At 48.1% G+C, this 26,637-nt stretch overlaps 1 protein-coding gene across 1 annotated transcript in view; it reads left to right on the forward strand.

Annotated features, from left to right (window-relative positions):
• Positions 1-2,526: 2,526 nt before the first annotated feature.
• The window catches only part of Fam83b (family with sequence similarity 83 member B), a 75,762-nt gene continuing 51,651 nt past the window's right edge, over positions 2,527-26,637 (forward strand). Inside the window, exons 1-2 of the mRNA XM_004644628.2 lie at positions 2,527-2,593; positions 18,296-18,798. Coding sequence (XP_004644685.1) covers positions 18,355-18,798 — 444 coding nt within the window. The 5' untranslated portion in view covers positions 2,527-2,593; positions 18,296-18,354. The remainder of the gene's footprint in view (positions 2,594-18,295; positions 18,799-26,637) is intronic.

A 26,637-nucleotide genomic window follows, 5' to 3' on the forward strand; every position in this document is an offset into this window, starting at 1 on the left:
CAGGGGTGTGGCCATGCTCTTTTTAAAGTGGTTGTAAAATTCCTCTCTTCAACCTAATTTAGCCTTTAAAAGCATCACTGAGTGAGGGATTATTAGGCACAGCTCCTGTGGAGAGACTGAAAGTTGCCCCCCCCATGCCTATGGGTCACTCAGGGCTCTTGGGCTGCTCCTACCAAACCTCCTTCTTTCCTGTGGCCCTGGCCCTGCTGCTCCCTGCAGCTATTTTACGTCCTGGGCTGCTTTGGGCAGCAGCAAATTCCCACTTAGGTCCCACCCCCTGTTAAGCTTTCACACTGCAGAATCTGACTTGAGAGTTTCAGTCTCACTGACTCCTGGTCATCCTGCGTTCTCCCTTCTCCTCCCGCTGCTGCCTCTGCTGCTCCGCACAGCAGACCCTAAGGCTGTGGGCTCCTCAGAATGCCCTCCAGCCAGCCGGCCACCAGATTCTTCGCTCACCCGCTGCTCTCCAGCTTGCCATCAGGGCCCCGCACCATCGACTCTAGCATAGCAAACACAGCCCCTGGTGTAGGACCCATCCCTGCCTGAGCTGCGGTGTTGGCTATGCCCACCTGGCACAGGCTCTCTTAGTTCCTGGAACTTGGGTTACCACCTGCTGCTTGTCCTTACTCTTGTGCTCAGCAGTCAGGAAGAGACTCAGAAGCCCTAGATCTGAGGAGCTCAGGGCTCCTCACTCGCCTCAAGGCTGCTCAGGGTGTGAAGCCAGCTTTCCATCTGTCCTCACCTCTGCAAGACTGGGTCGCACTTGGTCCAGGGCGGGAAGCCGTTTGCCCCTCTCCAGGAGGTTTCCCTCTCTTTGCTTGTCTTTAAGGATTTGCATGCAGCAGACACCTTTCTTGGTCATGTCACTTGACTTGGGCGTGACTGTTCATTATAATTAAATTGGACTTCCTGTGGTCCTATTTTAACTTGCCTGATTTGAAAGTGATTACTGTTTGTAAAATAGGCTAAGTGAATATTTACAAATGCACCCTCAGTGCTCATAAACCTTAGACCGGAAGGAGCATCCAGGCGAGCTCCGAAGGCGCGCACGCGCACTCGCCCAGGAGGAGCTCCGCGGAACACAAAGCCAGCGAGCCCGAAGGCAGCAAAGGGCAAAGGTGCACACAAGGTGGGAAGGCAAGCTCAGGGAGCAGCAGCGCAGGCGCGTCGCCAAGGACGCTGCCTTCCTGGGGACTGCTGATCGTGGCACCAGAAGCTGGAAACCGAGAATGTGGTGCCTGGCGCTGGCTTTTACTTTCTTGCTCTTGGTCTTGCTGGGAAGTTTCTTACCTGGACTCAGTAATCGTCATTTCCCATTCTGAACGAGCTTGTCAGCCAGGGCCTAACACAAATCCTAACAGTTTAGCATTTTTCCTGCGTGTTTTATTTAGGGCTACTAATTCGTACATAGGTCACTTTCAACAGCCAACTCCATTTTGTGACACTAAATGCCAATCCAGACCCTCCCACGCCCCTTGGTAGCCTCAAGTTTCGCTCTTTCTGAAAGGGCTGCATTTTAACATCGTCACAAACGACTGTCCCTTAAAGACAACAGTTATAGCCCTCCCGCCATTTACTGAGACTATAGCTTTCTTTGCTAAAATAAAATTAAAATGTCCCCACATTGCTGCTATTGTTTTCCTGTGCCCCACCGGAGGGAGCCTGGCTTCATGCTTCTATTGCCATTTTTATTTTTTCTTCTCGCGTTGAAAACAGGTACATCTCTGGCGATGTTTGAAATTCTTTTTTTTTTTTTTTTTTTTTTGGCGGAGCCGGGGATTGAACTCATGATCTTACGCTTGCCAGGCAATCGCTTATTCTACTGAGCTATCTCCCCGGCCCCAAGATTCTTTTCGTTAGAAAAATGGAGCACAGGGCTAGGTAGATAGCTCAGAAGCATAAGCACCGACCTGGCAAGCACAGGGTCCAGAGTTCGATCCCCCTATTTGCATGCTGCACCGCCCTGCCCGGAACCGGGCGTGGTGGTGCAAGCCTGTAAACCCAGCACTCCGGCAGTTGGGACAGGAGGATCACTACAAGTTTGTGACCAACCTGGGGGTTACAAAAGTGAGCACAGGGCGAGACCCTGTCTCAAAGCAAACATACAAACAAAAAAAGTAGAGCACACCGTGGGGCCCCAGAGCTAGGCGGAGCTGGAAAGCGCGGTAGGGCTGAGGCCGCTGCTGGCCCTCCAGCCCAGGTGTGCGCGCTCCGCCTCCAGGGGCCCGCCCTCCTCCCCGCTTGTCCCGCCCCGCCCCGCCCCTCGCGCGTCCCGCCCAGGTACGCTCCCGCCCAGGTACGCGGCCAGCCCAGGTGCGCGCCCCGCCCAGGTGCGCTCCCGCCCGCCCCAACTCAGGTGCGCCCCCCCTAGGTGCATGTACTTTTGCGGCCCAGGTGCGGACTTGCTGGGTCGCGGCGGGCGGGACGCCAGGGCTCGAGTTTCGCAGGCTCGAAACTCCGAGCGCGGGCCGCGCGCATTTGCCAGATTCGGAGGACTGGGGCTCGGCGGGGCGCAGGGAGCCCACCCTCGCCCGGCGCTCCGGCTCCCGCTCCCACCCGGCCACCCCTGCCGCGAGCGAACCCTGCGCGGGCGGTGAGTGAGGGCGAGTCCACGGCTTGCCAAGCTCTGGGCTCGGGGTTCGGAGTGTGCCCCCTCCTCCTCCCGGCATCCTGGGGTTGCGAGCGCTGGGAAGTTTGCAAAGTTTGGTAGTGGGCAGGGCCGGGCGAGGAGAGAGGAGGGTTCCTGCTCGGGTTCGCGGGTTCCGTTTCCCCGGGTAGCAGTGCTGGGGTTCCGGGAGGAGGACTAGTGTTCCAAGAGCCGGGCTCGGCTCCCGGGAAAGTGGGGGCTCGGATGAGTGGTGCGGGGCGCGGAGCCGAGCGCCAGGAGGGAGCGGTCTTTCCACACGTCTGGGCGGTGTTGGGGACCCGCGCTGAGCAACGTGCGGCCGGGCTAGGCTGCCTGGGCTGGCTGTGGGCTCCCGGAGTTCTGGGTGACTCTGGACAGCGCTGGGCTTGAGAGCCGCTGCTCCGGGTGCGGTGACCTCCCCGGAGGGCGTGACCCAGCCTGTCGGGGCCGGGACTCGGAGGCTTCGGCGGGGTGGGAGTGGAGTCTTAGCTGGGGAAGACGGACAGCCACTGACGGGTGTGTGTGTGTGTGTGTGTGTGTGCGCGCGCGCGCGCGCGACGCCGGGACCGCCGCGGGTGGAGACCACGGTGCTTTACCGGAAGAGCCTGCGAGCTTGGGAGCTGGGGGCAGCTCGGCCCTTACTGGCATGGAGGTCCGCGAAGGGCGGGCTGGAGTGCAGCGCCGCAGCCCGTGTGCAGAAGCTCTTGCTAAATGCCTGCCCGGTTCCGCCCGGCCCCGCCCTGCTCCCGTTCCCATCCCAAGGAGCCCCGAGGAGATGGTGACTGACGCTAAGTCAGGGAGCAGCAGCTGGAGATGGGACCGGCGCTGGAAGGGAAGGCAGAAGGGCAAGCCGGTCTTCCAGGGGCCTTGGCCATGGCGCTTGGTTTCTCCCTGTTCTCGTCACAGTTCCCAGGATGACAGAGGCCCCAGGCCTCCGGATAGCTAGTTCCACGCCCTTGCTCTGTGGGGGGCACTCGCGGTGTGCGCCCCTGGGCTGCCGGCTGGGTGGGGGTTGGCAGCTCTAGGCCCAGCTGCGCACTCACTGTGGGAAGCTTCCCAGTTGGACAGTTGCTGAGAGGGCCCATTGCGTAGATGGAGACACACCACGCCTCTGCGGCTGACTCAGTGACTACTGTCCAGAGCTCTCTAAACTCTTCTTGGTGAATTAATCTTTGTCACACTGTTGTATGGCTTCCTGTTACCTCAGCCCCTCACAGTTTCTTCACTGAGAATTGTGGTGGACATGAGCCACCCTGCTGCAGCTCACTTGTGTTCCATTCGGTGACATTACACAGTGCTGACTTTCTAAGGTGGTACATTTATGACTGCTGTGCATTTATGACTGCAGAATCTTGGGCTGAAGCTGTGATCCCAGTAAAGTGGGTGTCTTCTGAAACATAAATCTGGTTTGGGGAGGCCCATTTAGCTTAATTTGACTAATTATTTATAAAATTACAAGTTGTCCTTGTCTAGCTAGTCTGGTAACTTTGCAGGTTGGTTGCAAAATGTAAGTGTCCCCAGCATGGTTTTCGCTGCAGATCTGATGAGCACAACGGTAGTGTGCATTTCTTTCCGAGATGTGCTTTTGCTCACCTGGTTTCTCATCTGGAAATGGGGTGTATTTCAGAGCTTTTTGGTGAATGCATCATTGAGGAATCGGAGTGCACCTCCTCATTGAAGCATTTCTCAGTCGTGCCCACTGCAGGTGCCACTGATAAACTTCTTTTGTTCAAGTAGTACTGAGCACCTTTAACAGTCAAGGCCACTGACATTTCTCTGAGGAAATCCATGAGAGAGGCTGAGAGAATTCCTTTAGGGGTGGGCGGGTGGGCGGGTTGGTGGGCACAGGCTCTGTCTGCACACAGCCCCGCCCGCCCTCAGAGGTCCAACAGGTTTTTCAGGAAGGTGGGTGCTGGCAGCCATTGGCAGGCTGAGGGCTGGGTCAGCTCCATCAGGAGGTAGGGGTATGCGAGGCAGTGTGGGGGACAGGTTAGCTCTAGACTGTCATGCAATCCAGAAGACTAGGCTGTGCAGCAGGAGGTGGGGGCCGCTTCTGCAGAGGGTGTTCTCCGGGGCCATGGTGCAGCGAGGGCCCTGGGTTGGGTGGCGGTGGAGAGACGATCCATGTGTAAGGCAGAGTCCTGGGAGGTGTCTCTTCTAGGAAGTTCAGTCATGGTCATGGGTGATATTAAGGAAACTTTCTCTGGGGGATATCTAATTGCTACTGAATTTATACTTTGTTGTTTTTTACATTGTTCTTAGAAGTGGATGGAGTTAGGCATCTCCTAGGGGCAGTGGGTGTTTACGTTCTGAGCTCTGTGTCCAGTAATTTGTAGAATACACCTTGCTGTGGAAGATAAGGCACTGATGGTCAGCCCGTCTGGAGTTCTGGCATGGGGTCAGGTGTAATCACTGTGCTCCTTCACCGGCCGACTTTAAAGCACTTACCCAGAAGTTTTGCAGCGGCGGTGTGGGCTAATAACGGGCTGCTTGACGCTGCTTTACACTCAGTGTTCATTAGAGAGTCACCATTACGCTCCAGCCCAGATGCTTCTCCCATTCCCACACCTTGAAGCCCTCATCTTAAGTGCAAGAAATCATACATGAGCTTAAATATCTCACGGTTTCTCTCATATGAAAAAGCCAACATATAAATAATTTAAAGAGCAAAATAAAAGACAGGTAACGGGCCAGGGAGGTAGCTCAGTAGAATAAGTGCTTGCCTGGCAAGCACAGGGTCCTGAGTTCAATCCCCAGTACCACATAAAAAAGAAAAAAAGGAGAGGTAACAGGAAGCTAGATCTTTGGCAAATAGGAAAGAGAAAAGGAGGGGGAGGAGTCGGGAGGGGAGAACCAAGAAGGTCCTGTGCGTGTTCGGCTTCCCGAGGTGAATGCAGTCATTGTGTGCAGCAGACACGTGTGGATAAGCCTGCAGAAGCGCGTGACTGAAAGCGCTGGTGAGTGCTACAGAAGCGAGCGGGCCGGGCTCGCTGTGTCCTTCCGATTCCTGAAGGCCCTGGCTGTACTGGATGTGTTCATCGTTTGTGAGGTTGAACGTCAGCGCCCCAGATGTTAGACAGGCCTTGGGCTCTGCGGGCTGCTCTCGAGCTCACCTGGCGTGGTGAAGTGTGCGGGTTCTGTGACCCTCCCCTTGTCCCGCCCTGCTCCAGAGCGCTCTGCAGCCACCTGGTCAGGGCACCGCACGGTAATGGCACGCAAGTCTCCCTGCAAGTTCATGACTTGCACTTCTATTGTCACTTTTCATCCCGAGGGGTTTCGGCTCTCCACTTACTGTCAGGCTGCTTTTCTGGATGTATAAACATTACTCACTTGGGAAGAAAAGTGGTTTTCAAAGCTGGAAAGGGTGTCTTCCACCCCTGGCTGGGCGAGTCGCTCCGCTCGGGACTTCGTCTGAATGGTCCTTTCTAAACATGCACGGGCAGGGTGCCTTCCGGCTGCCAGCGCGCTGCTGCGGGCGCGCGCTCTCCTCTGACTCATCTTGGGCCGTGCACTCCTCAAGTAGCGACAGAGCTTCCCGTGGCTTTCTGGGGAAGGGCGCGCTGTGTTGTGACAGCATGCCTGTGATTCAGGTTTTCAGTCTCAGCTCTTCCCACCTCCCCCGCTAGCTCCCTGGCTTCCTCCTCCTCCCTTTCATTCCGTGTCTCTTCTGCCCACACTTTTTTTTCTCTATACTTCTGTTTCTTTCTCCTCTTTTCCTGTTGACTTTTCCCTTGCTACTTCCTATTTCTCTTTGTCTATTTCTCCAACTATTCACTTATCTTCGGTACTTAGTTATAGTACCTGCTATCTAGAGTAAAAATATCAGTCCTTGTACATTGAAAGTAATAAAAAGTGCCTCGTGGCAAGTGCCTTATTCTGTAATCTCAACAGTATTACTCAGATACAGTGTCTATTTCTAGGCATCTAAAAGTGAAATTTATATGAAAGCAAATAATAAACATATAAAGCACATAATTTTATTCTTTATGGCTGAAATATAATCATAAATTAACTTTGACTGATAAATGCAATTTTCAACCATTTCTAGCATTTTATATATGAAAAGTTGTTCCTTTCTCAATAGAACATGTGTATGTGAGCATCTGATTAAGCTACAGACGTGCTTGCTTTGCTAGGTCTGCTCAGATCTGCCTCTGCTTCAGTGAAATGCACCTTATGAGGTAAACAACATTATAGAAAGCAAGACCTTAGTTTTTCCCTTTCCCAAGAACTTAGAAGTTCAAACTAGATTTGTAATGTGCCGTTAAGCACATCAATGAGACATTAAAAAGCAAGAAGATATATGATAAACCGATGTTTCAATAGAAGATATGTGGTGGTGTGCGGCCCGCTGAAGTAATTTGGGAGCTGGTGGGTTGAAGACTGGCCTTATCACAGAAGATACGTTGAGAGTCAGGGGCTAAGAAGGTCCAGGGTGCTCAAGATCAAAGTAGGAGGCCTTGTATACATAATTGAATCTTACTTTAAACAAAACAAAACAAAACAAAAAAAATCCTCTTAGCAGGAAAACAGTGCTGAAGAAAATTATAATTGTAACATATATCTACAATTCCTGTGTCTACTGTAGAGTAAAAATATCAGTCCTTATACATTGAAAGTAATAAAAAAGTACCTTATGACAAAAACTCTAATTTGTATAGTAGCAGGTCAATTTTTGTACATTCGGGTTGAAATGTATTCTCTGAGAACAGCTCACATTTGATTCAGAATCAAAGCCATGAGTAAGTCCCATTAAGAACATAAGATTTTCAAACTAGTTGAAAGTCTTTGTTTACACAGTTGAATTTCTCCTAGTTGGCATGTTAAGTCTTGCATGTTGATGAATTAGGATAAGCAGTTCTAGAGAAAAAGGAAGTAAAATCCCTTCAAGGTCATTGGGTCAAAATATGGTTCCAGGAGGTTGAGTGGGGAGTCCTTGTGCCCCGTAAGTGGGTGAACATAGCTGTTAATCATGAACAGCTTGATAAAATCCTTGGCTATTTGAGCTAGAGGAACTAGTCACTTAAAAATATATAATGGCATAGTGATGCCTTTCTTCTCCAAATCAGTTTATTTCATGCACATTTTGACAGGTGGTTAAAAGCAAAGCCACCAGACCCTTTTAGATCGCACTATCAAGCTTGACACACAGGACATGTGCCAGAACGTGACTGCTCATGTGACGTTGTAGGGGTTGCGAAGGACAGCCGCACCTCTGGAGAAAGCCACATTGAGAGACAAAGACAGGAGCCTTGTCTTTGAAATCCCTTCACCTTTAAGCTACAGAGTAGGAAAGGTAACATTTACTTCCCTGTCCCCACAGTGACATGCCCAGGGAGGCTGTCCATGGAGAGAGTGACCACTGCAGCACAGCAGGCGTGGTCATGCTGACTCCTCGCCACCTGCGGACCACACAGGCTTGAAGGACAAAGGAAGGAGAGACAGGCCGCCAGGCGCTTTGTGTTGGGGTGATGGTGACCCTGTGCCCTGAGGCCCAGAAATGCCAGCCCTGCTGTGGCTTGCACTCCAGTCTCGTCGCCTCAGCCCGCATGGGACACTGGGCTTGCTGCTGGCCCCCCCGCAGGCCCAGCTGGTCCTTCTGATGCAGCAGCAGGGTGCAGGTTTAAAGGGTGCATTTGTTTTTGTTGTTGATGTTCAGATTAAAGCAAAATCTTTCCACTCTACACATACCATTCACATTTAATATTTTTGACACTCTGTCTTTGTCTCCATTTATACACATTCCACAGAATTTTCCCTGTTTTAAACCTCATTTTTAACAGTTTGAAATTGCTCTTAAACACATGTACTTTACTTTTCAAGACCAGTTTTCTTAAGTCACTTGAATCACAGACTTCTTTTGCATTGATGTGGTGCACTGCTCTTGCTAGCTGTTTGGGAAGACATTTACTAGTTCATTTAATGTGTTTAAGCAGATAACCACTACATTTCCTGTAGTACCTGCCGTTTATGTCAGTGTGTAAACAGGCTATTTTCCAGGCTCGCAGGCTCCGCGCGAGACTGCATGTGTGGCATTTGTCGACACAGGGCGCCTGCTGCCTGCGGCGTGCCATCTAAATGTGGCCTCGTTAGGAATTTTGCTGAGGACCTGAAGTTGCAGTCGAAAGTTTTCACCCTACTTCTGTGGCACAGGGTGTGTGTGCATGGCCTTTGTGAAGGGGGTGGGGAGGCAGGGCCGGCAGTCCCCAGCGATTTTGTCTTCATGTGACACAGTGTCTTAGTTTTCTTTCATTTGTTGCTGAGACAACCTCCCCCCACAAGGTAAGGGAGGAAAGGTTTATTTAGCACACAGTTGCAGAGGTTTTAGTCGATACTGGGCCTGCTTCAAGGCAGAGCGGCACTTGGCAGAAGCCAGCTCACGGTGCCCATGAGGCAGGGACAGCAGCAAGGGGAGGGGACAGCTCTTTCCGTCCCTGGTACCTGGTCTGCTGCGACTGTGGCAGTGCTACCACTGCATTGAGCTGGGAAGCGCACACCCCTGCGTCCAGGGTCATCCACTGCAGATCCAGCCCGTTGGAAAGGGCCCGGAGACTGCAGAAGGCTGTGGGGACCTCTAGGCACGGCCGCAGCACACAGCGAGGGCAGAACTGGGTGCTCGATGTGGGAGTAAGCAGGCCTCACCCAGGCAGCAGCGAGGGAGCTGATGGATGAGGACACGCACACGGCGGCCCTCCATCAGGCCGTGCGGGCAGCAGCCCGCCAGCATTCGACACCGCGGTTATTTCTTGTAGTAGGCACCGTGGGTTCATGAACCGTGGCACCAGGGGGTGTCCTGAGTCAGCGAGGCAAGGAAGGAATGGAGGCGTAGCTCGCTGGGCAGCTGGGACAGTGCTGTGGGTGTCCTGGGTGTGAAGGGGAGAATGCTGCTGGGCGTCCAGGGAAGGCTCCACAAACCCACCAGACACACCACAGGTCTAGCCCCAGGCTAAGGACAGGTCTAGAGACTGGAGAGTCCTTCTAGGCAGGGGGTGAAAGAGAAAGGTGTGCGCAGGTGACTGGCCAGCCTGGAGCAAGAGCACCGTGGCTGGACAGGGCTTGGGAGACCGCCCGGCGCTTGGGCACGGGGCTGGAGTGGTCCCAGCAGAGGCTCGGTGGTGGGCACTGAGGCGGACGCTGTGTGGAAGCCATCCTCCTGCTGGTGTTTCCAAGGAGAGGCTCTTGTCTGGCTGCAAGTCCGGCCTATTCTTAGAGGAGAGAGAGGCACGGTGTTCTGGAGACCAGCGTCGGCTTCATATCTGGATTTGCTGACAGACGGAAGCTTCACTGATGTCTTGTGTGCTGGTAGACACCGTTCGTGTCAGCTTCCAGGAGCTGCTTCGGAATGCTGTATGGTACCCGAGCTTCACCTTAATGATATGCATCCATAATCAAAATTAATCTGAACATCCAATTAATCTTTTCTTCGTGTTGAAATGTTTATATAAAAATAAAACTAATACCAGAAACAGGAAAAAACAAGTCATGTTTTATAGCTAATTTGTATTACTACTTATACATAAAAATGTGAAACTTAAACCTCAGCTCATTGCGATTAATTTAGGAATGCAGGCACTTTTGTGGAATGCCTATGCCAAGACTAAGCAAGGAAAACTAAAATGAGTTCCGGCGAATGTCTCAAAGACACTTGATAGCTCTTGGGGCACAATTCTCATTTGAAATTAATATTTGTCTTTTGAGATAAATTTCTGAGTTCACCTAATCACAGTGTGCTTCTAATTAGTCTTCAGAAGCCGTTCACAGGCAGGTGACACACGGTATTAGCAAGCCACTCACCACCATTTACAGTGTGTGCTTACATTTGAAAAAGTTCCGCACACGTACTTTAAGTTTTAAAAGTCCCTGCTTCAGCACTTCTGGTGTCTCATCCTTTAATCAACTCTCACTGTTTCCTCAAGTTCTGGAGGCAGTATATTGTTAGCTGACTATTTAATAGCTGTGTGCTGAGCATGAAGAATTAGTCTCTGTCGACGCGATCCCGGCCCTCAGCGAGCTCCTATCCTAACCAAAGAGCGGAGAGTGACGCGCCGGACACGCCCGGCAGGCGGGAGCTGTGCCAGGGCTGCAGCAGCAGCAGCAGCAGCAGCAGAGCCAGCCCCTGCCCAGCCAGCTAGTTTGCATTTTCTCCTGTGGTTCCCATGCCTACATAGCTCCAACTCCTGATATTTTGGACTTGTTTGTGTTGCCGTGTGAAGAGTATCAGCAGTTTCGTGTGAAGAGTTGAAACCGTCAGTTACCACAAGTCCACTACGTGGACCAGAGAAGTAGCCACGCTAAAGTCAAAAAATGACCACTGAGGTGCTTCTTTTTAAATTTTTTTTCTCCTTTGGTAAATAACACACATTCATTGATAAACATTTGATAAAAATAGGAATATGAAAAGAAGCTTGGAAAGTAAAGTCACCTAGTAACCCGCCGTTCAGAGAAAGTGACCCTCGTTTTCTGTACATCTTTTGTTTTTGGTTGAAGTTTCTCTGATTACAGGTTTTTAGGGATGTAGGGATGTAGGCTACCTGCACAGCATTGCAAGAACATTTCTACATGTTAGAGGCAGATCTGACATTGTTGTTTTGTTTATTTGAGCACGGGTTTGTACGATGTTGTTTAGTTGACTTCCTACCACCTCCCAAAAGAAAGGCAGAAGCTCTCTTTGCCCGGAAGGTGCTGAGAGTGAGATCCCCGGAGAAGATGGGGAAGCACCCCTTCTACAAAGACCTCACGCTATGCATCTCATCATTTAGCTGTTCTGTCACATCCTGCATAAATACAATCCAGTAAACAAGTTGTTATACTGTTTAAAAAATGTTTTTGAAAATGCAAAGAGCCTGGAATATTGTAAGCAATCGTGAAAGAGAAAAACTAGAAAGCTTTTGCATGAAATTCACACCCTGTGTGAATTTGAGACGCTCTGTGATAATCAGGATTGAGTGAGCCCAACCTGTGGATCAACAAAAAGACTGTGCCACAAAAGGAGCCCCACATAGATTTTGTGTGGTCACACAATTTTCAACAGGTAGGGAAGCTTTGCGGCAGGGGGTGGTAGAATGCTGCTTCAGTAAGTAGTTGTAGACCACATAGATGTGCATGTGAAAAAACAGCCTCAAATCCTGCCCCATGCCATATACAGAAAGTAACTGGAGATGAGTCATAGGTCTCGAGAGGAAAGGCCACACCATAAATCTTGAAGACAGTGACTGTCCCACTAAGATGCACAGCTGCTGCGAGCTTGCTGTGTAGGGCGACTTCCGGCTGCAGCTCATTGTCCACCTCGTCCTGAGGTCTGCAGGAGCCCACAGGGCCTGGCTGATCGGCCTGCAGTTCCTGCGGGGGCAGGTGTTCCATGGGGTGAGAGACTGATACTTCGTTCTCCAAGCCACACCCCAATGTCCCAGCACAGACAAGGTCGTAGGACAATGTCTCTTATTCATAAAATTATGAGGCTCACCCAAAGTATGGCCTCCGGGGCTCTTGCTCACTCTCTGTGGGTGTATGAGATGACCGAAGGGTGATGACTCCAGGTAGCTGTCTAGGATGCAGGAGCGTGAGGCCCAGAACATGTGCCGGTGGCACTGGGTTTGAGGGGCTGCCTGCATGTGCACCCACTTGGGCTCAGCACTATGGGGTACAGAAGGGGGACGGCTGCAGGAGGAGGCAGCCCAGCCTCCCAGCAGCTTCCAGCTGCAGTTGGAGGCCTCAGCGTGCACCCAGGACTCAGGGAGGGATGGAGCCCTCTCCAGGAGCAGCCTCCCTGATGGCCACTGTGTCTGCTCGGGTCACTGTGGACATCACCCTCCTCGTCTGAAATGAGGAGCTGGCATTTATCAGCAGGGACTTTTCTTCCTGTTGTTCTGATCTGCTGTATTATTTCATTAGGCAGGCACTTTTAATTAAATGCAAGGTAAGTGGACGGAGAAAGCTGACTCAGGAGAGTCTGAGCTTGGTTCGAAGGCACTGTCTTGTCAATTGGGAGGAAATGCTCTCCTGAGTCCTCGCCTCCCCCAGAGCTGGTGAACACCAGCAAACAAAATCTGTTGGTATTTGAAGCAGAGAGAGCAAAGGAGACCAGCCTGTCGTCCCAAAAGTTCTGGGGCCCCTGCTTGATCACCCTCCAGAGGAAACGGCATGGCAGGAAATAGCAGAGGCTGCCTGTTACCAGTTTCTGAGCTTTTTGCGGCAGGTATGAAGTGGAGGATTTAATCTCCTTTGTCCCTGCGGAACCCTTTGACTGCCACGGTCGGTATTTTTACCCATTTTCCTGCAGGCAGGGAGCTTGGGGCTTCCAGCCCCGGCGGAAGCCAGAGTCAGTGCTGCCCCACTCTGCCCACCTGCTAATTGTCACTTGGCTTCTCCAGTCATTGTTTCAGCACTGTGGGGTACAGAAGGGGGACAGCTGCAGGAGGAGGCAGCCCAGCCTTCTTCACTCTGGAGAAGCCAAGTGACTCTGCCCACCTGCTAATTGTCACTTGGCTTCTCCAGTCATTGTTTCCCTACTTCAGGGAACCGAGAGCCACTTCCTCTGGTCTTTTAGTGCTGCCCTTGCACTAAAAATTCTGATTCCCTAACTTTTTTGTGACATAATTGTCTCAAGTGCTGCGTAGTACTGTGTGCAGAGTCAGCTTCTTATGTAAATCGAAGGCTCTAAGTGTGTTGCGGTGGGCCGTAAGACCCTTGCTGTGTGGTGACTGCTTTTACACCATGTAAGTGTTCTTGCAGTTAACAAGTGTGCCACCCTTCAGTCCTGCCGTTGTGTCAGTGTCCATTACTCATCAGTCCAAGCAACTGTCACACTCAGTGGTCAGAGGAAGACTGAGAAAGGGGCAGTCGGCGCAGGGCTGGATACAAGTGCCCGGTGGCCTGTCCCGCTTGGGTTCTGGACGCCCAGTAGTTTATGTGGTGGTGCACACAGCAGCCTTGCTTTCCTTTGTGCTTTAGTCTGAGCAGAGAGAAGTCCTCTGTGATCTCACCCGTCAGTGGAAGTTCCCTCGGTAAAGGGTTTCTTGTTTTTCTCATGGAGTTGTTGATTGGAATTACTAGTATGCACTTGCAAATGACAGTGGTTATGTTTTACTGTCAGTAAAATTTATTGGGAGCTTTTTCCCCAATATCTAGAATTTCTCTAATTTAGAGTAAGGATGGTAAATGAATTAACAGCCAAAATAAACAAGTCTTACAGTATTTATGTGCCAGTGACGTTGCTACCCCTGTCTTCCAACTAAAAAATTAGAGGAATTAAGAAATTACTAGGTATTGAACCAATACAATTTCCCTTTGGGATTTATAAAATAAACTGCAGGTGTTCAGCTCTGTCCTTTTGTCAGGATGAAGGACCCTGTTGTGGTGTCAAGAGGTGTCTGCTCCTGCACCCCAGGACTGCGTGTGCTTTGCAGACTCTTGAAACATCCCGCCTTGGTGACTGACCTGTGCTGTTGGCCATTTTACTATTCCTGTTTTTGCACAGTCAGTTTAGAATCTTAATGAGTTTTGATGTCAAACTTAGATGTCCATTTGTACTTGATAGCTTGGGTGTCATAGTACATCTTTAATTTAATAAAAGTTTTTAATATTTTAATTGCAATCTTATATGGTGGTAATCAAATTTGAAGACCAATACCATCTTGGCAGCTGAGATTTGAAAGTTGTAGAGGTGTAGGACTTCCAGCTATTTCAGGCCATGGATTAGATGTTCAAAAGGCAGCTGCTGTGAGACAGACTTCTATGAAGCATGTTTTCCCAATCTATGGATAGACATTTTGATATACATCGGCAAATCAATTACTAAAAAAAAGATATGAATGATTGCAAAATCTGCCTTGAAATTGTATTGGAGAACTGCTTTCATATTATCATACGAATTAGAAAAATACTTCAGATTGCTTCTAGTTGTTTTATTTCAGGTTGCCCTGGTTAGCAGGAAAGACTGCCTCTGTGGCTCCAGGGCTAGCCTGTCTTTGAAGTGTTCTGGGGGCATCCATTCCAGACCTTCTTGCTATCTGGTGCTGCCAGCAGTTCCTGGATTCTTGGCATTCCGGCCTGCCTTGGGAGTGGTGGGTTCTCTGCTTGTAAAGGTATCAGTCTACTGGACTAAGTCTCAGCTGATCCACGGAGACTTCACCTGAGCCGGTCCTGTCTACAAAGGCCTCATTCCCAGTGAAGTGAAGGTTAGGACTCCAGCCTGTCTTCTGGGAAGTCCCAATTCAGTAGTTGAAGTCAAACAGCCTAAGACAGAGGGTGAGGGGACTGCAGTGGTACTAGCATTTAGGAGCCTCTTTACATTTCTTTAAAATCCTGACTGTGGGCTTCTGTGAACCTGTTAGGTAATTACGGCCTCAGGCTCTTTGTGATTTAATAAAGCTGTAATTTACCTCTGGAGCACTTTTCCGCAGACCTATCATTTCAGAAGCATTTTCACTGTGTGTTTTCAGACTAGATACTGAAACAACTCAGACTGGGTTTTGTTTTCTGTATTTGCCTATGATGAAATACTTCTACACTGTGTGATATTTCTAATGTATAGACAGTTGTCTGTTCTGCCTTAAAAAACACAAAAAACCTCTTATGAGGCAGTTTTTTCCTCCCCTCTGGTACTGGGGATTGAACTCAGGTCCCTGCACTTAGCCAGGCAAGCACTTATTCTACTGAGCTATCTCCCCGGCCCGAGCCAGCTTATTTGAATCTTTATAGCAATTATACTGATTCTGGAAATGTTCTCTCTATAGTCACTATACTGTAAGAGATTGAAAATATGAACTCCTCCTCTTCCTCCTGCTCCTCCTCCTCCTCTTCCTCCTCCTCTTCTTCCTCCTCCTCTTCCTCCTCCTCTTCTTCCTCCTCTTCTTCCTCTTCTTCTTCCTCTTCCTCCTCCTCCTCTTCCTAAGATGTGGTTGAAAGCTGTGTTCTTCGAGTACATTATCTCATTCCCGAGAGCAACGCACTGAGGTCGAGACTCTTACCCTCTTGCTACGTGTCCCCAAACTGGTCCAAGAGCATCAGGGTAGTTAGCAAGAGTTTGACTCTGACACTATGACCCTACAGACGCGCTCTCATGCTCAGTGCTGTGTATTTTTTTTTTTTTCTTTTCTGTCCAAAGCCTGCGAAATCCCCAGCGGGATTTTAATTAAACTCTGTATTTTGAGATCTTTGTAAATTTACACACAGTTGAGTGAAACAATCAGAAAGATCTCTTTCATTCTTTACCTGATGCCCATAGTGGCTTCATCTTCCAAAACTCTGGTTCATAACTCTGAACCGCAGCCAGTACGTTGACAGGGACACTGAAGATGCTCACATTTGCATCAGATGTCCCCCTTACTGGCCTTCTGCCACCACTCCGGCATCTCATGACCTTTCTTTCTCTTAATAACTGCTGATCTTCTGTCTTCCATGACTTCAGGAAGGAGCCTAGTGGGGTGAAGTAGCAGGGTGTTTCTTTGTCCGGCAGAATGCGTCAGGGGTTCACCCAGGTGCTTGCAGGGGTCAGCAGCCCAGCTCATTTCCACCTCGGGTGCCCAAGTGCTGGTTGCTGGACAGGGCTGACACAGCGTGAGTGGTGAGGGCTGTTCCTGGACAAGCGTTTGAAAGAAGACCTCTTAATTTTTCTTGGATAAATCCCAGCAGTGTGGATGCTGTCATATATGTTAGTCTCATGTTTGGTTTTATAACTTAAATTGCCAGAGTTTTTCAGAGTAGCAAATTCGACTTGCCAAGAATGACTCTAAAGATCTGACAGCAAATACAATCTATAATTGTTCTGAAACATGGGTGTTGAAAGCTGCTGTTTGGAAGATGAGTCTCTAGTAGATGAGCCCAGTATTCTTAGCTTTTCTATCATAATGAGATTTCATTTTCTCTGTTCATTACTCCATGTTGAAATAGCATTTCTCGTATTTGTTAAAAGTTATTAATGAAGTGCTGTCTTTTATAAGTTAAAAATGAATGTCAAATGAATTTGGCCTCCAGCGAAGCCTGTGTGTTCTCTTGAGCATGCAGCTTTCCCTGCGGCTGAGTGCAGAGCGTTTCTAGGGCAGGAGTCGTTTGTGGCAGCCGCTTTGTGGAGGGACGCTGGTAGCTCTTCTCTCCATGAGCGCCCTGGTAAGCAACCTCTGTGACAATGTCGTGTCTCCGGCCAGCGCCAGGGTGTCAGCCTTCCCACAGGACAAGAGCAGGAAAGCTGAGGTTTTAAATTTTGGCACACAGTCTCTTAACTCGTTGCAGAAGCCTGTTGGATTTTTCTTTAGTTTTTTTTCCGCGTGACATCTAGCATTAGCTATTTGATTAGTCCTGTAGTGTTTCAGCTCTTCATTAACTCTTCATGTGATATCATTTTATTTTCTTCTTTTAGGCATTTTGATCTGTATGATTTCTGCTTGTACATAGTTTGGGAATAAATTTTTTGTGGGTTTTTAGTATTTGTATAGATAAAGCTCAGAAATATATTTTAAAAGCACTTTATCTATTTTAACTTCAAATAGGTAATCGGCATTTAACCTCACATGTAAAAGGAATTCAAAGTTAAATTTGAATTTAAATTTTAAACATTTGTAAAGAAACCAATGTTCAGAAAACTTGGATTTGTTGCGAGCAGCCATCGTTGCCACTGCTAACAGCCACGCTGCGTGGGGCCTCTGTGGATGCGTTTCCTTGCACGGACTGGGGTTGGCAAGCGGAATCCGTGCCTCCAGCAGTGTGGCGGCAGACGCTTGAATCCCCGCAGTCTGATGCTGGAGCGGGCGCGCATGATCAGGCCCAGCCTCTGCACTTAGCAACTTAGCCAAGCCCCCTCTCAAAATAACAGAAAGCGCAGAGGATGTCGCCTGGCACTAGATCCTGGTTCAACCCCCACTACTGGAGAAAAGAACTGCACCTCACTAAACGCCAGGAAACTGTGCTGTAAGCATGCAGATTAAGTCCAGTGAATAGAAACTTTGCTTCTGTGTTGAATGTGAGTGTTATGATCCAAGTTTGGTGCAACAGACCTGTAGGATCAGTGCGCCGGAGGCTAAGGCCGGAGGAGTGCAAGCTAGGATCCCGTCTGGACTGTGGAGCATCTTACTTTTATTCTTAAAGCACTGAGTTCGTACATCCACTAACTAGTGAGGTTGAGCATGTACTTATTTTGAAGCTTAGCACTAAAAAGATTTGTGACAGTAGTTTACATGTTCGTTTTGCCACGTATTTCAGCCTATTAGTAAATCTCTGCTAGATAAATATTTTGTGCTCTCTACATTTTGTGCAGTGTATTACTGTGTGCACTGCAAGCCTTTCACAGAGACTGGATTAGTGGCTGGCCACATGTCCACTGTATTCTGTGACTATTTTAACACTGCAATTCAGAGGCTCCCAGAACCTTGTGTGGCCCCGTGCACCCCCCTGACTAAGGAGAGGGCTGTAGGATGCCAGAGAGGAGAGGTTGCAAAGAAGCGGAGAAAGACACCTTGAAAGAGAAAAATCAGAGAGCAGTTTGTAAAGGAAATCTGTTTAACTGATTTGTGAGAATGTAAGAATTATGGTCCAGTTATCATTTTGGATATGAACATAAGTCCCTTTGGGCGGCTTAACTAATGCAAATGAGTAGTCGCAGCGTTTGCATGTGTCCTGAAACATTGGCCAGCAGGATCCTAAGTGACCTTGGTTTTCTTCTTCCCGGACACCCAGGTACCCCTTTCCCCTGCGTACATGGACATCTGAAAGTGCCACCACCAGACACCACAGGCATGGAGACCTCCTCGATGCTGTCCTCGCTGAATGATGACTTTAAGTCTGACAACTACATTGAACCTCACTACAAGGAGTGGTATCGGGTAGCTGTCGACACGCTCATCGACCACGGATTAGAAGCATACCAAGAATTTCTTGCCGCAGAACGAGTTTCGGACTTTTTAGCTGAGGAAGAAGTTAATTATATTTTGAAAAATGCCCAGAAGCCCACACAGAGCACGGTGCACGGAACTGATCATTCCTGCAATGACAACTCGTCTTCAGGGACATACTGGCCCCTGGAGTCCGAAGCAGAAGCCCCCAACCTTGATTTGGGCTGGCCCTACGTGATGCCTGGGCTCCTCGGGAGCACCCACATAGAACTCCTCTTCCATCCACCCAGGGCACAGCTGCTGACAGTAAAGGAGACTATTCGGAAGATGATCAAGGAAGCTAGAAAGGTAACCTAGAGTGTGTGGCATAACGGTTGTGTGTGTTAGTAAAAGAACTTCTGTGGGGGGGCCAGGCCCTTACTTTTAGGACAGATCCCTATGGGCTCCTCAGAGGCTCAGACGTCCCATATGCCACATGTGTTGTGAGAGGGGGCAGCCCCTCCCAGCTCCAGGCGGGGAGATCCCTCTCCTCGCAATGCACCTGAGGGCTAGTTAGCATGTGGACTTGGATTGAAATGATTTGATGCATTCCTACACTTAAAGCCCTGAAGGTTTTCTTATTCCTTGAAAGGTGGATTTGGTAAAGTTTTCTTTGTTCTCAATAGGACTAATTCTGGCTTATGTGCTTACATAAACTCAAGCTTTATCTGTTTTATGAATTATATGGAAACAGTATAAAAGAACATTATGATTTAATACTCACAAAATAATGACTGTAGGTATTTAGCTTTTGAGGGGCTTGATACTTTTATCAAATATTCCTATTGCCTTTAAATCTCACAAGTCCTACTTTAGAGTTCAGATAAAACTGCAAAAGTATCAGTCATTGGTGGTTTTTACGTGTAGCCAGCATCACGGAAGACACTGGAGAACACAAAAGCTCCCACGCTTAGCTTAGACTTTTAAGGTGTCTGGACAAAACATTATGTTGTCTAAATAGAGTGGTAACAGTGATGGAGACTGTGTGGTATACACTCTCATCTCACGAGGACTTAGGTGCATAATAGCTTTTCTTCCATGCCAACACAGAAATTATGAAATATGGGAACAGTAGGATCTCAACTCTCACTGACAGTGTAGTTTCTATGACAGGTGGCTAAAAACTTGAGCATCAGTTTAGGGAGACGCAGCACGCTGAGTGAACGTCAAGTGCAGGCTTTGCAAGCGTGAGGTGATTTTATCCCCAAACCTTCTGAAGCCCGATAGCTAGATTTTTTAGCCGTGCTAACATCTTGAGCACCAGTGTGTTACAAAAAGTGCCAGTGTAGTCCCATTATTAAAAGTTAAGTATAGAATCAGACATAATAGTTGGCCACATATTATTGAATGAGTTGAAATTCTAATTTACTTAACTGAATTGAATCAGGAGTATTTTTAAAATTGTGCCTTGTATTCTATGAACCAAAATAGTCGTATTTTATAAAATGACAAATTTTTAAAAAATGATGAAAAACTCAAGAATGCATGAGTCCTAAAAGGAAAATAACTAATGGACAGTAGACACTGGGAAAAGGGAAGGAACTCATTCAAAATGAAAGAGTTGCTGAGTTGAGGAGGAGGGCAGGAGAGGGAGTGGGGAGAGAGATTTATCTACGTACGTAAGCAGGATGGTTGGACAAGTGTACTGTGCCTTTCTGCTGGTCTATGGAAAGGAACATGAGACCATATATGAACACTTACGAATTTCTGTCTGTCCATTTTTTTTTCCTTCTGGGGGATGTGTGGTACTAGAGTCTGGACCCTGGACCTTCGGAGTGAGTTACGTGCCTGGGCTGGACTAAGCTTGCAGGCCCCACGCTTCAGTCTTCAGAGCATCGAGATTATAGGCAGTGCCACTAATGTGTGCTGTTGAAAGTCGTGAGGAGAGAGAGCAGCATTATGGTTGGCTGCCCAGTGCCCAGGAGAAGGTGACCACAGCAAGGGGCCTGTCCTGGGTGCCAGCTGGGGACACCTGTCAGGGCAGGCAGGAAAGTTGGAAAATTTATCCCATGCAGGGGAAGATTGTTACCATGGTAACTGAGTACTTAGGCGAGCATTGGCCTGTTTTCTTTGGGGCATCGCGTTCAATGATGTGAAACAGACATAATTCAGACATAATTTAGGAGGTAATATTGTTTTGGGGCTAGCACTCACTGGAAACTTTATATTAGTTTTGTCTTGTCTTTTTTTTTGTAGGGCTCGTTTTGTGTTTAGCGAGGCTCTCACGGTCACTTCCTCCACCTGGTTTCTCTCTGCTGGGCACTCTTTTGAAGTGGCCCATGGAGGACGGGAAAGCATTTCCCTTACAGCAATATAACATTTTGCTGCTTTTCTGTAAAATCAAGTGGTATCAAATAAGACAACGTTATATATACCTAAGCTGAATTTGCAAAAGAGATTTGATGTGAACGAGTATAATACAATTATAGCAGCTAATATGGCAGGTAATTTTGTTGTCTTTAAAAAACTTGGAAGAATATGCAAGTTATTACCCAAATGTAATAAATATTGAGGGAAATTGGCTATCTATGCATGGAAGGCATATTCATTGAATATTTTGGAATGTTTTCATCTATCATGTATCTATTCAAAGATCTTTGAAAAATCAAATACTCTGGGGAAATTCATTGGCTCGGTTTTTGAGACAAGGTCCTGTAAAAATTTTTAAATCAGGGAAAATATTACAAAATAAGAGCTTGTCAGAACATGTTGCTTTTAAAGGTGAAGCTTGGTTTTCACAACTGTCGTTTACTCAACAGAAAGTCGTGCTGGGCTCTGTCCCGCAGACTCTAGGTGCACTTTCAGGCACCGAGTCTCTTTCCGAAGATCCCTGCTCCTTCTGGCTGACTTCTGGGTGGGTCTGTATAAAGGGGCGATTTTCTCTTGTTTGTGAGGTGTCCCCATGAGGTAGACGTGAATGTGGGCTCCACTTCCCCAGGAGATTCCCCTTGTAATCAGCATTGTAAAACTGTACAATGGGAGGCCAAACAAGTAGGGATAAGAGCTGGCAAAGGACACCCCAGGAAGTGATCTCGGAAAGGGACAGATCTGCCCTCACGGTTCTGTTTACAATTAAGATGCGGCATTAATGGAAACAAATCATAAATTAATTAAAAGAATCCAAGTGGCATCTACTGTGGGGTCTGAATAATTAAATATGATCATAGAGCGCCAGGTTTGTACTTCTGGTACCTTAGGAAAGAAGTCAAGAGCAATGCTGTGTATCGTCTATCTTTGCGGGCTGTGGCCGAAGCGTGTGCGCGCTGGCGGCAAACCAAGGGCCACCCTCGTGCGCGTCCGGTGCGCGGCCGCTGAGCCCGCCCTCGGGCCGGACGTGGGCTTCTGACGTTGTGCTGCGCACCCGTGCTAGCTCTAGCTGTCTCCAGCTCTCGTTGCTTTTATTAATAGAAGATGGTTTTTGGCTTTTAAAAAAATCTACACTTTTACTCAGTTATATCTTTTGGGAACTGTCCTTCAGACATTGTTTCTAGGCTTTCTCCCCTTTCTTTTGCGTATTTTCTCATTTTGTTTGAGAAGTTCCCTTTGGGAAAATCTGATTATAGATACTATCTTACATGTGTCCTAAAGGAACATATTTTAATTCACTTTTTTAGGACTTTTCTAATTTTTACTGTGTATTTGACATAATTACATTTGGGTCTGCCTCCTAAACTCTGATCGTGTCTGGCTAGACTTTTTCCCAAGTAATTACATATCTACCAGGGAATGTTCCCAAGGTGGTATACGCATGGGTTCCTAATGACTGTGCACTCCTCCTAGGAAAACATCCCTCCTAATTACTTTAAAAGTCATCTTTCATTAAAGTGACTTTTGTTTTTTTCTAGTCACTCAGTGGTACCTACTTAGCAAGTGTGACTCCTGGAGCCCAAGCGTGAAGTGTTTCCACAGAGTGCCCGTGCCTCCCTGTTCCCTCACTCTAGCCTAGCTTATTCTGGAAATGTGACGTCTGTTCTTGCCAAATACTGAACCGAGCAGACGCATAGGTGCAGTAGAGTGAGAAGTAGGGCGCAGCAGCCCCAAGAAAGAGTTCTGTCAGGTTCAGGCCTCGCCTGCACCCTGAGTGGGAGCCTGGGTGTGCCTGCTTGGCCCCAGGAGCTGTTAGTCACAGAGAATGAGGTTGCCTCCTACTATAGCTGGCCCTGTGCTTGCAGAGGAGAAGCTGAGTGCCTGATGGGGTGCTCCAGGGAGCCGCTGGAGGCTCAAAAGGAGCGTTAAATCGAAGCTTGGTCCCCGAAAACCGCACTAACCAGTTTTGTCATTGAGCAAGTCTTTGTGTCTTTATAGGCAACTTAATTTAGTAAAAGACATGGAACAAAAGCTTTTGGGTGTTTCTAAAATGTGGTTGTGAATCTGAATTTTTGATTGTCCTTAAAGTAGGTCGTACTGCTTGCTGAATGAATCCTTAGGAGGAGTGATTTCCACTGGCCGTGGTAGCACTTCTAGCTGGCCGCCTCGCAGCCCTCTCCTGCCCAGCTCAGTGGCATTTTCATGTTTGTCTCGACTTTCCATAGATCAGGGTCACCTCTCTTCTACTGTGCTCAGTGTTTAGTGAAGAATTTCCTCTCTGCCCTGTCTTCTTCCCAATTCCCACTGAAAACCCTTTCATGCTTGGAACTGGAGTCAAATGGTTCCAAGAAATATATTTTCCCTAGGTTTAATAACTGTATTATTTTGTGAAACTAAACTGAACATCTTTTCCCTAGATAAAGTGGATTACTGTGTGTTAATACCTAGTTGTTTGAGTATGTGTGTGGGAGAGGTAGGGAGAAAGATAGGGGGACAGGAAAGGTGGGGCCAGGGACAGGATGCTGGACCAGACCTAGAGCGTAAGTCCCTGGCATCCCCCAGCCCCCTAGGCGTCCTCCATTCCTGCACCACCGAGCTTCTCCAACAGCTACAATGATGCATTGAGTCTGTTACTGTTGATGGAGTAAGGGAAACAAGAAGGTAAAGAGGGTCCTGTTTAGGGACTTTCAGAATTTTATTTTAAGGTAATTTTGTGCTTCTTTGGTTGGCTTCATAACTTTTATGGACAACAAAGTATGATAACTTCTAAAAAGTTGCATAAATCCAAACAGTGCTGTGTTTTATAGAGGCCAGCTCAGAATGGGATCAAGGCAGAATCTCAGTCTCCTAAACCTGGCTGGGTCAGTGTTTCTCTCAGGCTAGATGCTACACTTGCAGCCTTTGAATTATTCCGGGGTGGATCACAGAGTCGCTATGCAGACAGGACCCTGCAGAGCTGAAGGAGAGAGCTGGAGTTGTTAGCCTACGCCTGCTGCCGGCTTGCCCTTCCTGCCTGCTTTTGAGCCCTTACTTCTCCTCTTGGCCTGCCTTCCCTCATTTCTGTTTCCGAACTACCTCTGACAAAATTCAGTATTTAACACCAGCGTGGCAGCAGGAGTGCCCGCTAGGCCTACTAGCTGCTCAGCAAGTGAGTGTCCCCTGGAGACGTGGGTGCTTGTCTCAAGGCCCCGGCTTATTATGTCCAGTTGGTGGTGGTGGAGGAACACAGCATTTCCGTGTGTCATTGCTTGGCAGTTTTAGTCGGGGAAGATACCAACTTAACATAAATTCATTTGAGAGTAAGAACCACTGTGAATATGGTGTAGTACATATTTTATATTCACTGTGTGCAGAGAGACATATGTCCTTAGAAATGTGGTGTTTAAGAAAACCACCAAGTCCCTTACATACCTGTAGATCTCGGGTCTGATGGAAAGTTAGAGAAGGGCATGCTCTGCAGAGTAGGGAACAGTCGTTGCCTTCTGATCAATTTTTAGATGTTGGAACATAGTGGGTTTCATGTAAGATATTGGAGGGTTGTACACTTATGAAAAAGAATAAAGTTCTATAAATTCCTAACGTCTGCCTGCTTAGAGACCTGCAAGCTTTGTGTCCAAAGTTCATTCAAGCACCTTTTACGCTGTAATGTATGATTGCACCCTGATGCAACTCAAAAAGCAATAAATGATAGTACTTGAGGTGTATCATATTAAGTTTTAGTTTTAGAAAATCTGCTCTAGTGTTAGAGGTGCCATTTTATGCTTTATTGAAGCAAATATTTAGAAAGTTATGAAGAAATGAAAATAAGTTACGGCATGGAGTCTTGAAGAGCTTGATTGTACACCAAAACGTTCATTAACTTAAAAGTTTCAAATATTTGTAAGACAGTTATCAAACTTTAAGATCATCAGATTTTGACTTAAAAATGGCAATTTAGAAGACATTAGCCATGAAAAGAAACAGCTACCGGTGACGGTAAATTTTGGAGCGAATTTCCCTGCGGCTGGCCACTGCGCTGCTATGAATGCCTGTACGGCGGCGGCCTCGCGCCTGAGTGAGCTACACACGGTGCCTGCAGTCTTCCTGCTGAACCTGGAGGGACTGCACAGACAGCTGTGCAGAGCGCGGCTGGGGTATAATGACATCTCTGGAGCACACTGTTTTTAAAGCTTATTTAGATTTACTCTTTTTTTTTTCTCCTGTCACAGATTTCAGATAAAAATCAAACGCCAGGTTACTATTGAAGTGTGTAATACTTGTCTGGTGACACCCTACAGTAGTCTGCTAGCACGGCGAAGCTGATTGCCATAGAGCGCTGTCATAAAATGCTAAGCCTTCATAATGCCTGAATGGCATCTTGATCCCATAGGATTTTACCAAGTCAGATGCTGTTAGGGCTAAGTGACACCAACAAACAAGCTGAAAAGGGGAGGGGACAGATGTTCCAGGAGAGAGTAAAGTGATAAAGAGGAAATGACTTGTCTGGGCATTTTTTTTTTTTTTTATTTTTATTTAGGGCAAGGTGTACAGGGTCTTGCTAATAGATAGGACTCATAGTGATTCTCCTGTTTTCAGCCTCCCAAGCACTGGGATTACAGGCACATGCCCCCACGCCCAGTCTCTATCTTGGTCTCAGTGCACCCTGGGGCGGGGTAGGCACCGCACTGCTGTGCTCTGCCTAAGCAGGTGCCTTAATCCGCTGAGTTGTCTGGCTGGCCCTTGGGCATTCTTGTTTAAAGAATTAGAGACTCGAAGAGCCAAGGACCTGCAGTGCACGCAGATGCGGCTCCAGGAGGCTGGCGTTCCAGAGGCTGTGAGGACCTGGTGCACTGAGAGCGACGTCAGGGAGGTCTGCCTGGGCCCCATGAGCTCGGGCCTGCGGCCGTGCCAAGCTGACATGTTAGACTTAAAGTATTCTTCTGTTTATCAGTAGTTGCTTCAGATTCCTTATGTGATACTGGCTCGATATCCACTATTGGATTCTATTAAACAGTCACTTTTGAAAAAGGTGAAAATTTTGTTGGGTTTTTTTGCTCAGAGTGGAATTTGCTTCTGATTTTTGAGTTGATGGGTTTATATAAACTGAAAATAGACGGTAGCGCGTTGTCAGCACAAAGTGTCAGGCTGCGTGCTTTGCGGTTCCCATGACTCACTTTACACTGACCTTTAGGGTAGCCCTGGAAATAGGCACAACACTCTGCTCTTTGTGGTGGTCCGTAAAGACCCGGTGGGACCATCTGATCATGTTTGCTAAGCGACGGCCGTACCTCCTGCATGGGATGGTAGAAGCCCCAGTCGGGGCTGGCTGTGAGGCCCAAGGCTGCACTGTGCAGGTCTGGGTTTCCAAGCGAGCCAGGTATAAAGATTCACTGAGCTGGTGCTGGCAAAGGTGGGGGGCTGGTGAGGCTCGGTGCCTGCCCTGCAGACCCGGGGAGTAGGTGCCCTTCTGGGATAACCTGTAGGGGACTTCAAAGGGGGAGACAAGGGGCAGCTGCAAAAGGAAGGTGCCCTTGGCCTTCCTGACCTTTGAATATTACTATGAAGGATATATATCCATAAGTCTTTGGTCAAACTCACAGCTTAAAATATGGCAGGCCATTCATTCACTTGTCATTAATTGCTTGAGTATTTATTTAGTGCCCGCTGTATAGCAGGTGCTGTTCTATTACCAAAGAAGCCTTGCCGGCTTGTGCAGGGAGCTTCCCTACAAATGTGAAAAGATAGATGATAAGTGTGATAGATGAGAGGTGCTGCAGAGGGGACAGTATGAATGCAAATGTGGTTGGGCAGGAAGAGGGTCCTTTTTTTCTTTGTGTTTTAGGGGAGGGTCTACAGGGGAAG

Source organism: Octodon degus, unplaced genomic scaffold (assembly GCF_000260255.1).
Source record: "Octodon degus isolate 3935 unplaced genomic scaffold, OctDeg1.0 scaffold00205, whole genome shotgun sequence".
Lineage (NCBI taxonomy): Eukaryota > Metazoa > Chordata > Mammalia > Rodentia > Octodontidae > Octodon > Octodon degus.